This window comes from Octopus bimaculoides, chromosome 3, assembly GCF_001194135.2.
Source record: "Octopus bimaculoides isolate UCB-OBI-ISO-001 chromosome 3, ASM119413v2, whole genome shotgun sequence".
NCBI classification, from domain to species: Eukaryota; Metazoa; Mollusca; class Cephalopoda; order Octopoda; family Octopodidae; genus Octopus; species Octopus bimaculoides.
Genome location: NC_068983.1, coordinates 161,296,456 through 161,311,822, shown reverse-complemented (window position 1 = coordinate 161,311,822; position 15,367 = coordinate 161,296,456). Strand labels below are relative to the sequence as shown.

Here is a 15,367-nt window from a genome sequence, read left to right as displayed (position 1 = left end):
TTATTATTATTATTATTATTCTTCTCCTTCTTCTTCTTCTCCTTCTTCTTCTTCTCCTTCTTCTTCTTCTCCTTCTTCTTCTTCTCCTTCTCCTTCTTCTTCTTCTCCTTCTCCTCCTTCTTCTTCTCCTCCTCCTCCTCCTCCTCCTCTTCCTTCTTCTTCTTCTTCTTCTTCTTCTTGCAGTGAGCTGGCAGGATCATTAACCAGTTGGGCAAAATGTTAAGTGGCATTTTATGTCTCTTATCGTTCTTAGTTCAAATTTTGCTGAGGTCAGCTTTGCCTTTCATCCTTTCAGGGTCGATAAGATAGGTACCAGTTGAGTACTGGGGTCGATATAATCGACTTACCTCCTACCCCGAAATTCTTGGACTTGTGCCAAAATTTGAAACCATTATTATTATTTTGGTGATGTTGTTAATAGGAGAGTAATGAGAGGGGTTCAAATCTAATAGAAGTCAACTTTGCCTTGTATTCTTTTGGCAGGAAAAATAATTATTTCTATACTAGGCACAAGGCCTTGAAAATTTTTTGGGGGAAGGGGGCTAGTCGATTACATCGACCCTAGTGCGTAACTGATACTTATTACTTTGACCCCGAAAGGATGAAAGGCAAAGTCGACCTCGGCGGAATTTGAACTCAGAACATAGTGGCAGACGAAATACCACTAAGCGTTTCACCCGGCGTGCTAGTAGACAAATATAGGGAGGTAATAGTGGTGGTGATGAGAATTTAATCAGTTATATTCTTCTAACCCCAAATCCTATTATGTGTACGGTACAATATCTACAGTAGAAGCGCAATGGCCCAGTGGTTAGGGCAGCGGACTCGCGGTCATAGGATCGCGGTTTCGATTCTCATACCGAGCGTTGTGAGTGTTTATTGAGCGAAAACACCTAAAGCTCCACGATGCTCCGGCAGGGGATGGTGGCGAACCCTGCTGTACTCTTTCACCACAACTTTCTCTCACTCTTTCTTCTTGTTTCTGTTGTAACTGTAATTCAAAGGGTCAGCCTTGTCACACTGTGTCACGCTGAATATTCCCGAGAACTACGTTAAGGGTACACGTGTCTGTGGAGTGCTCAGCCACTTGCACGTTAATTTCACGAGCAGGCTGTTCCGTTGATCGGATCAACTGGAACCCTCGACGTCGTGAGCGACGGAGTGCCAACAACAACAATACAAACAAATCTTCCAACCCCAAATCCTATTATGTGTACGGTACTATATCTACAAGTGGCACAATTCACTTTCAAATAGTTCTATTTGACAATGGTGCACTACGGTTAGCATAATAAACAGAAGTAGCTGCACTGTCGACTCAGTGTGTTGAGTAATTGTTCTCTTGAAATCCGCATGAACTATGACAGAAATGCGGATAAACCAATCCAACCTTCAAAATTCATCACTCTTATAACGTGTACATCGTCGTCGTCATCCTCTTCCTTCTCCTCTTCCTCCCATCATCATCATTTCACGTCTGCTATCAAATGCTTTCATCAATTAGATAATGCCTCTTCATTTGTTTCTTCTATTTCTTTTTTTTTTTCGTGTGTGTGCCATTTCCTTTGTGAACTTCAATATCTTGAGATCAGCTTTTACCATTTCTGCCTCTCCCTTTCTTGGTCTTTCTTCTTTCTCAGTTTTTACCCATTTCCCTACCAACAGAGTCAATTCTCTTATACACTAAGTCTGATTCCTTTTATGCCAAGATTTTCTCTCGACTCGTAAAATTTTTCTTCAAACGAAACAAATGCTAAGGTCTTAAGGCTCTTTGGGCAGAATTAAAATCATTGTATGGCTTTCTGAGAGGTCTGGATCCACGTATGGAAATTTGCGCTGAGTGCATGGAATAATTGACAGTTTAAAGCAAATAAATTTACAATTTAGCACCTGCATTCTCACATACTCAGAGAGAAAGAAAGAGAGAGAGAGAGAGAGAGAGAGAGAGAGAGAGAGAGAGAGAGAGAGAGAGAGAGAGAGAGAGAGAGATAGAGAGAGTGAGAAAGAGAGAGAGAAAGAGAGAGAAGGGGATTTATGCATTATATGGTTTTAAACTTAAGAACTTTTACACATACACAGATCAGGGTGGGAGAAAGTGATTATAAAAAAGTCTAATTAGTTACTTACTGAACAGATGCACATCACACATTGATTCTCTCTGGTTGGTTTCAGTGCAGTCTTGTTGGAAGCAAAGATATCACCATGTTCATAGTTTCGGCCAGAAAACGTACATCCTATCTTCTTGTTTGATTCCGTCTCCCCCTCCGACCGCACTGTAGGAGGAATGTTGTCAAAATCTACGTAAATAATAGTGCGCCTGTGTCACCACACGAGTAGACAGAGATTTCACCCGAACAGGGCACATGCAAAGCAAACAAGCAACACATTTTTGGGGGAAAATATTAATAATGACAGGGAGAAAAGAGTATGGAATTGTGTGTGTGTGTGCATGCTCGTATTTGTGTGACTGGGTTTGCGTGTGTGTGTGAGTACACCTATGTGTGTGTACACCTATGATGGAAAGATAGAAAGATAGATAGATAGAGAGAGAGAGAGAGAGAGAACGTGTGTGTGTGTGAAAAAGTGAGAGAAAGTGTGTGTGAGTGAGAGTGAGAAAGAGAGAGACTGAGAGAGAGAGAGTGTGTGTGTGAGTGTATGTATGTGTGAGTGTGTGTGTGTGAGAGAGAGAGAGAGAGAGAGAGTGTGTGTGTGTGTGAGTGTGTGTGTGTGTGTGTGAGTGTGTGAGTGTGTGTGTGTGTGTGTGTGTGTGTGTGAGAGAGTCTCAAACAAGAGCCAAGTCATACTTGGCTCTTGTTTGAGACACTCAATGTTACAAACGAGACTATTACGCATTTTTAATAGTCTACTGACATGTTTTAAAATTAAAGTTAACTATTTTTAACTGTACAAAAGAGGAAGGGCAGTGCTCTTAACGTTTATGCTGGATCCCTGAGACTGGTGAACCAAAAAAGCGAATTATTTCCCTGACCAGAAACCTGGTTCAAAATCTGGCCACAGAGTGGAACTGTTAAAGGCACAGAACGCCCAGACTGGAGTGTTAGACAGGGAAACGAATTATACATGTCAGATATATATTTGGCGTATAAGTCGACTGACCTTTACACATGTTCAATACTTATTTTTGCTAAGTCATAGGCAACCCTTAATATAGCAGACTTATGATCAATGGCGTTTCATGTCACTCCAATGTCACTCCCCACCTTTTATTTTTTTCAATATTAGCGATACAGAGGGAGATTTGTTACAGTTTCTAGCACATAAAAGATCAGTCGTCATTAGTTCGACTTGTTACGAAAACATTAGCTTCGTTATACTCCGTCACAGTAAGCTTAAATATAAACTGATATTAAAACATGCTATGCTGAATATTCTCTTCAGCTAATAATTGATGTTGAAAGCCATGCTTCTTACTGTTTCTATTTCTATTTTCACATCTTCCTTGTTTCGTGTATATTTTTCGCAAGATGTCTTTGAGAATAAATAAAACACACACGAAACGTGTTGGCCGTTTTTTTCTCCGCACTACTTAAGCAGTAGTAGGCACTCCGTCACTTACGACGTCGAGAAAGAGCTATCGATCTGTCAATCCTACCGGTGTCCGGACCGGGTGAGTTTTCCCGTGTTGAGTCAAATTAAGCCGCAGGCTCCACTCCTGGTGGTGCCCTTCCGTCAATTCCTTTAAGTTTCTGTTTTGCAACCATACTCCCCCAGGAACCGACTATGGTTTTCCCGCGCAGGCTCCCCGCCGGGTCATCGAAGCGAACGCCGACGGAGCGCCAGTCGGCATCGTTTACGGTTGGAACTACGACGGTATCTGATCGTCTTCGAGTGAGAGAAAGTTGTGGTGGAAGAGTACAGCAGGGTTCATCACCATCCCCTGCCGGAGCCTCGTGGAGCTTTAGGGGTTTTCGCTCAATAAACACTCACAACGCCTGGTCTGGGAATCGAAACCGCGATCCTATGACCGCGAGTCCGCTGCCCTAACCACTGGGTCATTGCGCCTCCACACTTAAGCAGCACAGTGAAGTAATTTTTGTAAGATTCACAACAATTGATAGGCTGTTTAAAATGCGTTCTCGTCATGTATGTACACCTGTGCACGTATGAGTATCTGTATGTGTGTAATTATATTTATAGACAAAAAGATTTTCCAAGAGCTGAACTGTAAAATTTGAAGAATGATACTCGGAATGATGATGATGATGATGATGATAATAATAATAATGATAATGATAATAATAATAATGGTAATGATAATTACTTTTTTTCCACAGGGGTGCGGGAAAATTACAGTAAAGAAAAAAACAAATGTGGAAAACTGACATGAGAAACAATTTACAGAAGGAACAAAATAAGGCGTCCTAATAGGAAGACAGCCACCATAAGCCAATCAAGGAACCCGATAGACCCCCGAGTTCTCTCTCAAAGGCACGTATCCTCTCCCAACTATATGCCAAAGTCAACAGACGCATGTTAGAGTAGGAATTGTCTTAAATGAGAGAGCGGAAAAACAAAGAGATGGCCTGTAAATTACAAATAGTAATAATAATAATAATAATAATAATAATAATAATAATAATAATAATAATAGAAACTAATAATGAAAGTAAAGTCATTACGAAGAGCAGTAACTTTTCTTTATACAAAGCTTGTCTTCAACCCTTACAAATTTTAACAAGATTATGCTATATAGAAATCTATACAGAGTCAATAGTGAAAGAAATCGAATATTTTAGGTGATGAATATAGACAAAATATGAATGACTAGGAACGAGAGTATAGTCTGGTAAAGAAATAACAAAATTGTAACCAAAATATTTGTTTCAAATTTTGGCACAGGGCCAGCAATTTCGGGAGAGGGGGAAAAGTCGATTACATCGACCCCCAATGCTTAACTGGTGCTTGTTTTATCGACTCTGAACGGACGAAAGGCAAAATCGACCTTGGCGGCATTTGAATTCAGAAGGTAAAGACGAACGAAATGTTGCTGCGCATTTTTGCCCAGCGTGCTAACGATTCTGCCAGCTCACAGCCTTAAATTCTAGAAATATTGGTTTCAAATTTTGGCACAAGGCCAGCAATTTCTAAGGTGGGGACTAGTCGATTACATCAATTCCAGTGTTCAACTGGTACTTATTTTATCGACCCTGAAAGAATGGATCAAAGGCGAATTCGATCTCAGCGTATTTTGAACTCAAGATTCTGGAAATATTAACGATGAGTATTGCCCAGATGTATCAAATTTACGTTCAACAAATGCAAAATAGTTGTGTAGATAACAGAGAAGAGAGGATTGACAATCAGTGGCAGCTCATGGATAAAATTAGTAGGGTACTGCTTCAGAAAATTTTTAGCCATTGTTTTAATACTATGTAAAAGGAAGCAAACATGAAAGGAATATTTATACTTAAACTTGATCGGTTCGCGTTTCAGCCACTGCCAGGTAGTGTTTTTAATTTGTTCATTGAACACTGCCGCAAATTCCCCCTTGCTTTTCAACCCCACCTAAATCACAAAATAAGGGGGCGAAATGTGCCCTATTTTTCAAATCCTGATAGTAACACTGAAGCTGGAAGCAGGATAATAATCTAATTTTACACTTTATCACCTTCAAGAATATAAACACGTTTTCAATCACAACACACGCTGAGTCAAAAAAGAAACACTGCCTTTCAACTGACACTGTCGTTCACGCAGTGCTTTCTCTCCCTAGTGTGAAGCTTTCTATCTGGGACATGTAAACATGTGCACAACAGCCAAACCCCGCGTCGCTGGAACTGTGAAACGCTCAGTTCTATACAAGGATTTTCGTATTTTTTTCATAAACTAGGGGATGGCTACTGACATTAAGCTTAAGGATTATATAATGTACAAGTATAAAGAAAGAATTAAAGAAAAAAGAATCATTATATTGAACGTTATCGATAACAGTTCCTATACATGAGCCGCCACTGTTGACAATACAAATATAGCTTGTTCTATTGGAAAAGGAATATTCAAAAGCTTTTCCTTTCTCTCTCTCTCTCTCTCTCTATCTACCTACCTACCTATCTATCTATCTACCTCTACTTTGATGCTAACATATTTAACCAGCATGTTAAACTAGACTGGATGCAAACACCAGTGCTATGGGATGACAAACCATCTCCTGCATGTGGATGATTTCAAGATGTATGCTCAAAGTGACCAAAAATACTGAACGTTCACTTGAGTATACGATTTACACATTTATTTGGGAAATTGACATGAAATTCTATTCAGAAAAATGCACCAAAGCCATCTTGACAAGAGAGAAACTTAATGATTAACCAAATTAGCAACAGCAATAAGACGTTAAAGAGAAGATAATATGGGAATGAGAACAAGGACAGACTTACAAATATTTATGAATTAGCGAACTTGACATAGAACAGCATACAGAAATGGAAGGAAAGTTTAGCAATGAATACTACAGATGCTTTGGATATTGCACTTTCCAGCTTACAGTTCTAGATTTTCCTACTAGAGATGGAAAATCCAGGGTGCAAGGCTGAGGTCTAAGGGCTTTTGATCGGAGCCTCATTCCAAAACATTCCGAAAAGAAACTATTACATGATATAAAAATTATAGACAACCCGTGAATTAAAAAAAGAAACTATTCTGATTCATAATGTAGTTTTCTATAAATAAGTGCCTTAAAAATGAGAGATTTAAAGAAATATATAGCTCAAACCCCCGGACTTAAAAATAATAGGATAACTAGTTACTATTTACATATTACATAGAGTACTCTCGATGCAATTGGTGGGTGGGTGGGGGGAACGCATATAACAAAACACTGCACAAAGCCAAACAAGCGCTTGGTTATGAAATGAACTACAGGAATAATATTTAGAGATGTTGAGTGACCCATGCCTTTTCAAGTTCATTGGTATTGCAATTAAAGAAAAGCAATGACATTTGACATGATTAAAAAAAATTAAGCACAAAATCTTAAATTTATTGTTAATAAGACTTTGGTGAAACTTAATTTTTCGGAACGACATCCCAAATGAGTGAAATCATCAAAAGATCATACACCATTGGTAGCTAACTCTGCCCTTGAAATGCATGAAATACGGAGTATCGCCTTATTGCACTAATTAAAACAATTAGTCAGTGGTATACGAACAAATATACGTTTCTTGATGGGATTTAAATCTTGGAAGTTTCCTTCGAAAGAAAATAATCAGCTTACAACTTGCATGTATGTAGGCAATCTTTCTTCTAGTAACTAAGATCGTGCAAGAATATGTAGTCACCTTTATGGAAATTGTCATTTATCAGAAATAAAAGTTAGATATTCGTACAAATTCCTGAGTTAAGAAACATCTCAATTTATCTTAATACAGGGAAAAGATGAGTAATTATTCATAATCAACACGAATACAGTAAGAGGTGTCCATGTTAATTGGCGTTTTTCCTCTTACTCCAAAAAATCCGGTTTCTATTGCCGATATTTCTGAGAAGACAAATATAATTAAGTGTTCTATTTTGAAACACAATGAAACACTTGCGGTAACGCTTGATCTAGTCACAACTCCTCAGACGTTTTATATATCGATTTACTTAAATCAAAAGAACGACTGCAAAAAGCTTGAATGTATATCATGCCGTAAGAAATACGACTATGAAATGATGATATTCTAAATTCTATTATTTTGTTTTTACAAAACAAGTTATCAGTCGATCATGTAAGATCAATTATTAGTTGACCTTTTCGTGGACATCGACTTATCACTAAATTCTCCAAGATATTGAACTAATTATGATTACGAAGAAGGTAATTTGAAATAACGGAAAACTTACCTTCACATTCAGGACAGCAACGGTTTGGTAATATTTTAGGAGCAACACACTTCGGTTGAGGGCAGTCCAATGTCAAATGGACGCAATGGACAATTGCTTTCTGTTGGGTGCAACACATATGGAGGTAAGATAAATAATAAATGACGCTGAAAAGGATGATGCATAAGCATCACACTATCAAATTTTCATTACACAGAATTGGCTGTAAATTTCGTTACGATATTAACAAGACAAAACTTTACACTATTTGCTTGCTACATCACTGTTCGATCGATTATCAAACTCATCTGAATATTAACAACTCTTAGAGACTATGAAATATTGCAATTGGTTGGCGAATGGTAAATGCATTTAATTTTATTTTATATCGTTATTTGAAATAAAATCATCGTCGAATTCAAGTGTCTAACGGACACTTGTAACCGGCGATGCAATCGTCTGACTCATTGTATTTCGAAAGACATCGTTCTTTTACCGACAGCGATTGGTTCAAATTAATTAAACACTGGTTTCTTCATTATCTTTAAACTCTATTCAACCATGCCCATGGGACTAGTTTACTGGAGCTAGTTAATATAATGGGTTTAGGATTTGTACTGTAATGTATTACTCGTATCAATTACTTAAGTTTTGAGTCAAACTGTTCCATTGTGAAAGATATTTGTTAGGTTCGCCTCTATTTTGGATAACTGAAAACGACAGCAACTTTATTTGTAACTGGTAGCTCTAATTTGGGAATTCTGCATTCAACATAGGTTAAATGTGGGCTGCTGGCTGAACGACAGAGCGCGAGTTAAGAAAAAATAATCTACTTACCGGTAAACAGGTACAGTTAGCGCAGGGCATGGTTCCAAAGGGTGCCAGTACGGGGTGCCAAGTGGCTCCTATTGGGTATTGTTGATCATTTAATGTACACACTTCTGCAACTAAAAGAAAACAGACATCATTAAAAGTACATATATCGTGTACACGAGCGCGTGCACACGCACATGTACCCCCCCCCCACGATAAATGGATAAGAAGAGAGTTTTGATAGGAGATTCGTATGCTAAACACAGTCAAAAGCTTTGCTAATGTTGAGGGTGACAATACTACTTCCATCAAATTTCTCTATGGCGGGAGCCCACAGCATGGTAACTTTGGAGAATAGGTTACCAATGGGTCTGGTTCTATAAGTGGTACTGGCTGGTCATTTAGGGGAGAGAGAGAGAGAGAGAGAGAGAGAGAGAGAGAGAGAGAGAGAGAGAGAGAGAGAGAGAGAGAGAGAGAGAGAGAGAGAGAGAAGTTGTAAACCATCATTGTTAAGGTCAGAGCGGCTGCCTTCCTTGGGAATGACTGAAACTCGTTGTAGATGGACCCCGATAAAAAGTAAGACATTGGAATGTTTGGTGAGTATAGGGGCAAGCTCTGGGGCACAATATTTGAGGGTAATGAAAGAGACATTGTCAGAGCAGGTGTTCTCGGTCTGAAGCAATCGGTGGAGTTTTCGGACTTGTTATATGTGGATGCAAAGTGGAGTACCTAATAGATTAGCATGGGATAGATTCGGTGGGGTTATGCCAAGTACACGCAGTGGGAAGTTGGATGTAAAGTGGGCAACGAAAATGGTAGCTTTCTCTGCAGAATTAGTGCTCCTGTAGCCTGAATTGTTGAGAAATATAGGAAAACAGGATTCTGCAAAGTTGTACGGAGATTCTTTTGGCAAGAAATCAGCAGGATCGGCTGCTACTTTGGAGGCAGAATAGCATGAGAGCTGTGAGGTGCATGAAGATACCTTTTGTGATTTGGATAGAAGTCTTAAAAGAAATGCCACTCCGTTTTGGAGAGTGGAGAAAATTCTGATGTAAGATTTTTTTGTTGTTGCTTTAGCTGCAGCAGCACAGACACGAACAAACCACTTGCTGTACTTAGGACATAAAGTTTTGCGTGTTTGAGACGAGAAGAGCATGCCTAGAAAGACAGTTTCAGTTACCTACTTAACTGGCACTAATACTTTTAGCGATAATTAGTATAAAACTGGAAGACTTGAAACACTGTCCAATTTGGCAGCAGCAAGGAGCGTTGGATAGGGAGAGTTGCGACGACCGATATGTGCAAAGAAAGTTATTGTTTAGTAGGGACTAGGTTTGGCAGTGTAAAAGAGATCAAGCGTATTTAAATTGCCTGTGTCGGCCTGCGATGTATGTAGGGGAGACCGGGTCTAGTTGTTACATTTTTTTTTGCCTTGGCACCCACATAAATGAACGCAGCTGAAATTTTTTTTCAGATTTAATTAGTAAAACATCTTCCATTGTGTTGATAAAAGCATCATTTCTTGTGTCCTGGTGAAGTTTTCGCTACTATTCTGCGTGGGAGATATCGATCTTGTATACAGTCGACATACGTTATATCATAGATCAGCTTGTAAAGGATTTAAGCAGTAATAGCTTTTGCAGCTATTAAATAACACTCTTTTGGTGACCCATAACTACAGAGAGTGGGCAAGGACAGGCCGTGACTTATTGATTCTATAGTCGTCACAGCGACTGGCTAGTGGATACCAGTTTATTTATGAATGGCCCGACCATAAACATTGCATTGGCTTACATGATTACCAGAACGTAAAGGAATGTACTTAAATACTGCAAAGTATTTGATTCGATGCATTATCGATTCTTCTACTTCTGTTTTGAGAACAATCACAAACTCAATTTGTTATAGAAGAGAGCTATAGTTGATATATATTATTGATTCGCTAGAGAAACGAAGTACAAAACGTGCTTTATATTGGGATTTGAACACTAACCGCTGAGGGCTGAGACTAAAATACTCTTAGAGTTGTTTAGTGCAAGAATTGTAAATAACTGTTCGTAACCTGAAGTACGGGCGATAGATTTGTCCCATACACTGATCTTCGAATTTGACTGGTACTCTTTTTTTTTCAACTTCGAAAGAATGAAAAGCAAAGTAGACCTCGGTGGAATACGAACTCAGAACGTAAAAATACTTATTGCACAGCATTTTGTCTAACGCACTAACAGTTCTCGCTATCACCGACCTCAGAGAACTGCGAATAATAATTTCATTTTTATGAAAGCTATAAAATCTTGTGAGTTACTGCGTCAGGATATTAAAAAAAAAAATATTGCTAATCAAATTGTCATATTATTTGGAATCATTACAACTGAAATATAGAACACAGCTAAACTTAAAGCTAAACTTTGGTATGGGAAGACTGGCTCCACTATTTTTAATGTAGCAGCCGATCGACCTTAAGTTTGGCGCGAGGCTCTAAATTTCGGAAAAAATTGATTAAACTGCCGAGATAGAGAAGTTATCAATTTGCTTGTTTGTTCAATGAAGCCAGCGTGAACGTATTATTCGCTTCAACACCTTTCATATATACTCTGTGGGCATCGTCTGGTCGGGCCGAATAGGGGATTGAAGATAGGTCGGAAGTTGACAAGTCGACGGGCAAGTAAGTTGTACAACTCCACTGAACTGGACACTGTATATACTGCTAAGCAGCCGTCCCGTGACTGACAGAAAGCTGGCTTTTCTTCAGTTTTATATGCTTGCCCGTCACTATCGGATTTCTCTCGAGAAAACACTGAAACATTAGGGGTGTCTTATAATAGCCGCCAAAGTGTCTAAAGAGATAATAGAAAATTTAGTCTTGGTTGACGGGATACTTGAAATTGTCGAATATAAATTTGTGCCCCAGACATATGCAAACAAAGAAACTTACGATTGAAGATATACGAGCCCTGTTGCTACAGACGAACACAAAACAATTTCTCAACACTGAAATGACAGTAACTGGTAAAGTCAAGTCGAATTATGCTCACATGTATACATCCATATATTTCAAATACAGACAGGTTACACATACGTACTACACACTCTTAAAGTTACTTCTCTCTCACACACACGAACACTGTATTTTGACCGAAAAATTCGTTCATATATAACACGCACATTTTATTATACAGTAAATTAAAGAACAAGAAAGTGTCAAGTAAATACACAGAGTAAAAATGTATGAGAATTTGTATGCGCAGGCATATGTGTGTGACTGAGGAGATCGCTTCGTTTTAAATTCAATGGACAAGTGTCGTCTACTATAGTTTCGTGTTAAAAAATTCATGTGCATGGAATTTCACCCACGGAAACTATGCGGTCGCATATGTAAACAGTGTGCGTGCGCGTATACATACATACATACATACATACATACATACATACATATAATTTTATTCTTTTTCTTGATTCAGTCATTTGACTTCAGCCATGCTGGAGCACCGCCTTAAAGGATTTTAGTCGAAGACACAGTTACGGGGACACAAACACACCAGCATCGGTTGTCAAGCGAAGGCGGGAGTGGAGTGGCAAACACACACACACACACACACACACACACACACACACACACACACACACACACACACACACGCACACACACACACACACATATATGTATATATACGACAGGCTTCTTTCAGTTTCCGTCTACCAAATTCTCTCTCAAGGCTTGGGACAGCCCAAGACACTTGCTCAAGGTGCCAAGCAGTGGAACTGAACCCGGAACCATGTGGTAGGGAAGCAAAAATACAACCACTGGTAAAAAAAGAAAAAATGTGTCGGCACTTAATCAGTTGATGTTAAACAGTTAAATAGCTTTTTAAAGACCAGCTTTTATAATTAAGTGCTTTCATTCCAATGTTAGATTATTTTTAGTAGGCACAATAATAACAAAAATTACAATCACAACTGGTTACTATTAATAGTTCGCAAGAATTTACTAATGAGAATAACTAACTTACCGTCTTTTCCTTTAGTACTTCTGGCCATCGTCCGACAAAGAAAGAAAAGTAATAAAGCAATCTGTTTTAACCTGTAACAGAAATAAAGAGATTTATATTGACATATTGACTTTATATAATAACAGCACATTCTTGTAAATTTCAGGTATGTTTCAGTAATCCTACATTAATATATACATTAATATATACATATATATTATTATATATTATTATATATACATATATATATTATTATTTTTCTGTAATAATGCCCTTTATATAAATATATATATATATAGAGAATTAACATTGCTTATATATATATATATATATATATATATCAACAATGTAACTACACATATGCCATTGGTGATATCTTTTCCGGCTTTGGATTTTCTCCTTTCTTCTTTGCGACGAAGTGCTATACTCGAAGCGTCAAACTCTCTTTTTTCACTGAGCATCAAGCTAATACATTTCTTGTGCACGTCCTCACGTTTGGTTTTTATTCGTTTATTTGAATTGACTATATATATAATTGAGATTCAGTTGAATTAGGTACTTAAGTTGAAGCACCAAGTCACTCCGGTATAATCCGCACATCTCGAAGTAAGATGAATAAAAAGGGTACTGCATTCAAATTGATGTAATGATTGCATAATTCAATTAAATGGAACCGCTTGAAACGATCGTACTGCATTACTACTTGATATCCTGTTGCTTATTTATTTTGATTATATATACATATATATACATATATATATATATGTATATATTCAGGATCAAATAAAAAGAAGACAACAAACGAAAAAAATATCACACACACACACACACACACACACACACACATAATTCACAAAAACGTGTAGTAAATAAACAACCGAACGTATACTAAATACACAGGCGAACAGAAAACAGAAGGCCACCAACTTCTCATCAGTTATCTGCCAAAGGGTCAAACGCAGCTGTTTCGGCAGCATTTCATAGATGCATTCTTAGATGACACTGTAGCAAAAACACGCCATCATCAGGCAAATTTTAAACACGTAAATAGGTAAGGTGGTAGAAACAGAAAATAACCGGTTCACCAATTGCCATGGTGAAACAAGTGATATTTTGAGGAAGAGCAGCAGAGTTTATGAAGAACGTGAGGCAGAGACACAGAAGGCATGGTTCTGACTGGTGAATAGGGGGCAGTTATGGTTGTATAAAAGAATCAAAAGGCTTGGAATCAACTATGGATTGGGTCTACCGTTTATATTGGATTTAGTATCTATGTATATATGTACATGTCTATGTCTGTCTAGCTATCTACCTCTCTCTCTCACTCTCTCTCTCTCTCTTTCTGTCTGTCTGTCTGTCTGTCCATCCATCCATCTATCTATCTATCTATCTATCTATCTATCTATCTATCTATCTATCTATCTATCTATCTATCTAGATGGATGTGTGTGTGTTTATATACATACAGTATAGTAGCAACAAATGACAACTAATCAGTTAGTTCAACTTACTGTGAGCTTGATACTAAGTGCCGAGCCATTCCTAGTGTCCTACATATCGATATACCTAGATCCTAATGAATCCTGTAACTGATCGCTGTCTGTCTGTCTCAATGTCCCATCCTGTTTTACAAGTGTCGACAATCATGGGCTGCCATACCAAAATCTGAAGTTTTATGGATTTTCTTTGGAAAGATACAACAGTGGTTTGTCTGCAAGTTATTTACTCTCCCGAGCTCTCCTTTGAGGCGCAGGACATATTTAACCCTTATGCAGGGGTACCGGTCCACGTGACATTTCAGCATTCCCTACATTAGTGGGCCTGTGTGACATGTTTAGAGCCCAGCCAACCCCTGAGTACTGCATACCTTAACCACAGAACGATCTTCTGTCATTTGATCTATAACTGGAAACTTTTCATATTCCGAGTCAGGGTGAACTTGGAAGTAGTGGTGACTATAGACTAACTCTATACAACTCAAAACCTCTGAACTCCTGAAGTGAAGCCTCACAAGCACATGCAGTTTAATGTCTCATTCAGCGCCAAAATTATACAGTAACAGCAACAACAATAATTGTCATCTTAATGCTAACTCTAGTCAAGAAAGACAGTGACAGACTGGAGCAAGCTATGACAGATCTGCCGCAGAAGAAAATATGTCAATGATGAAGACGCAAAAAGTGAAGAAACACTCCAACAAACCAAGTACTTGATCGATCAAACGATTAGTCAAGCAATCAATTAGTTAAATAATTACTTTTAACTAATTGAATAATAGTAATCCTTTCTGACGACATTGGGTCCAGAGGGTAGCTGATTTTCACAACAGAGCACATTTTTTTCTCTCGTGGTCCACACAACATTTTCTGGTCTGTTGGGTTTTAAATTGAGGGCTGTTTAAATTTTTCTTGTATGTATTGTTTTGGCAACAATCAATGACACTTCCATGAGATTGGAAGAATGGACTAGCCGAACTCTTATAAAGAGTAGCGTATTGGTGAGTCGGAGGAAGTCGTTGAGAGTTTGCATTTATTGGAGTATTGTGTTTAGTAGAGTAATTTGAAGTACGTCGTGTGAAGACAGTTGTGTCTATCTCCGCTTCGTGAAATTTGTATATCCAACATATTGAAGGATATAAAATGTATGTTATGTACGTATATCTATGAAGGTAAGTATATATACGTATTTGCATGTATATATAAATATATATATATATATATATATATATATATATATAT

At 38.1% G+C, this 15,367-nt stretch overlaps 1 protein-coding gene across 3 annotated transcripts in view; it reads right to left on the bottom strand.

Annotated features, from left to right (window-relative positions):
* Positions 1-12,715, bottom strand: part of LOC106872464 (chordin-like protein 2) — a 29,655-nt gene extending 16,940 nt beyond the window's left edge. For 2 of the 3 annotated variants that reach the window (XM_014919475.2, XM_052966653.1), the window contains exons 1-4: positions 12,651-12,715; positions 8,665-8,774; positions 7,849-7,948; positions 2,128-2,297 (exon numbers count right to left, since the gene is read on the bottom strand). In XM_014919475.2, coding sequence (XP_014774961.1) covers positions 2,128-2,297; positions 7,849-7,948; positions 8,665-8,774; positions 12,651-12,678 — 408 coding nt within the window. In that variant the 5' untranslated portion in view covers positions 12,679-12,715. The remainder of the gene's footprint in view (positions 1-2,127; positions 2,298-7,848; positions 7,949-8,664; positions 8,775-12,650) is intronic. The other variant, XM_014919474.2, reaches the window with a different exon arrangement.
* Positions 12,716-15,367: the final 2,652 nt, after the last annotated feature.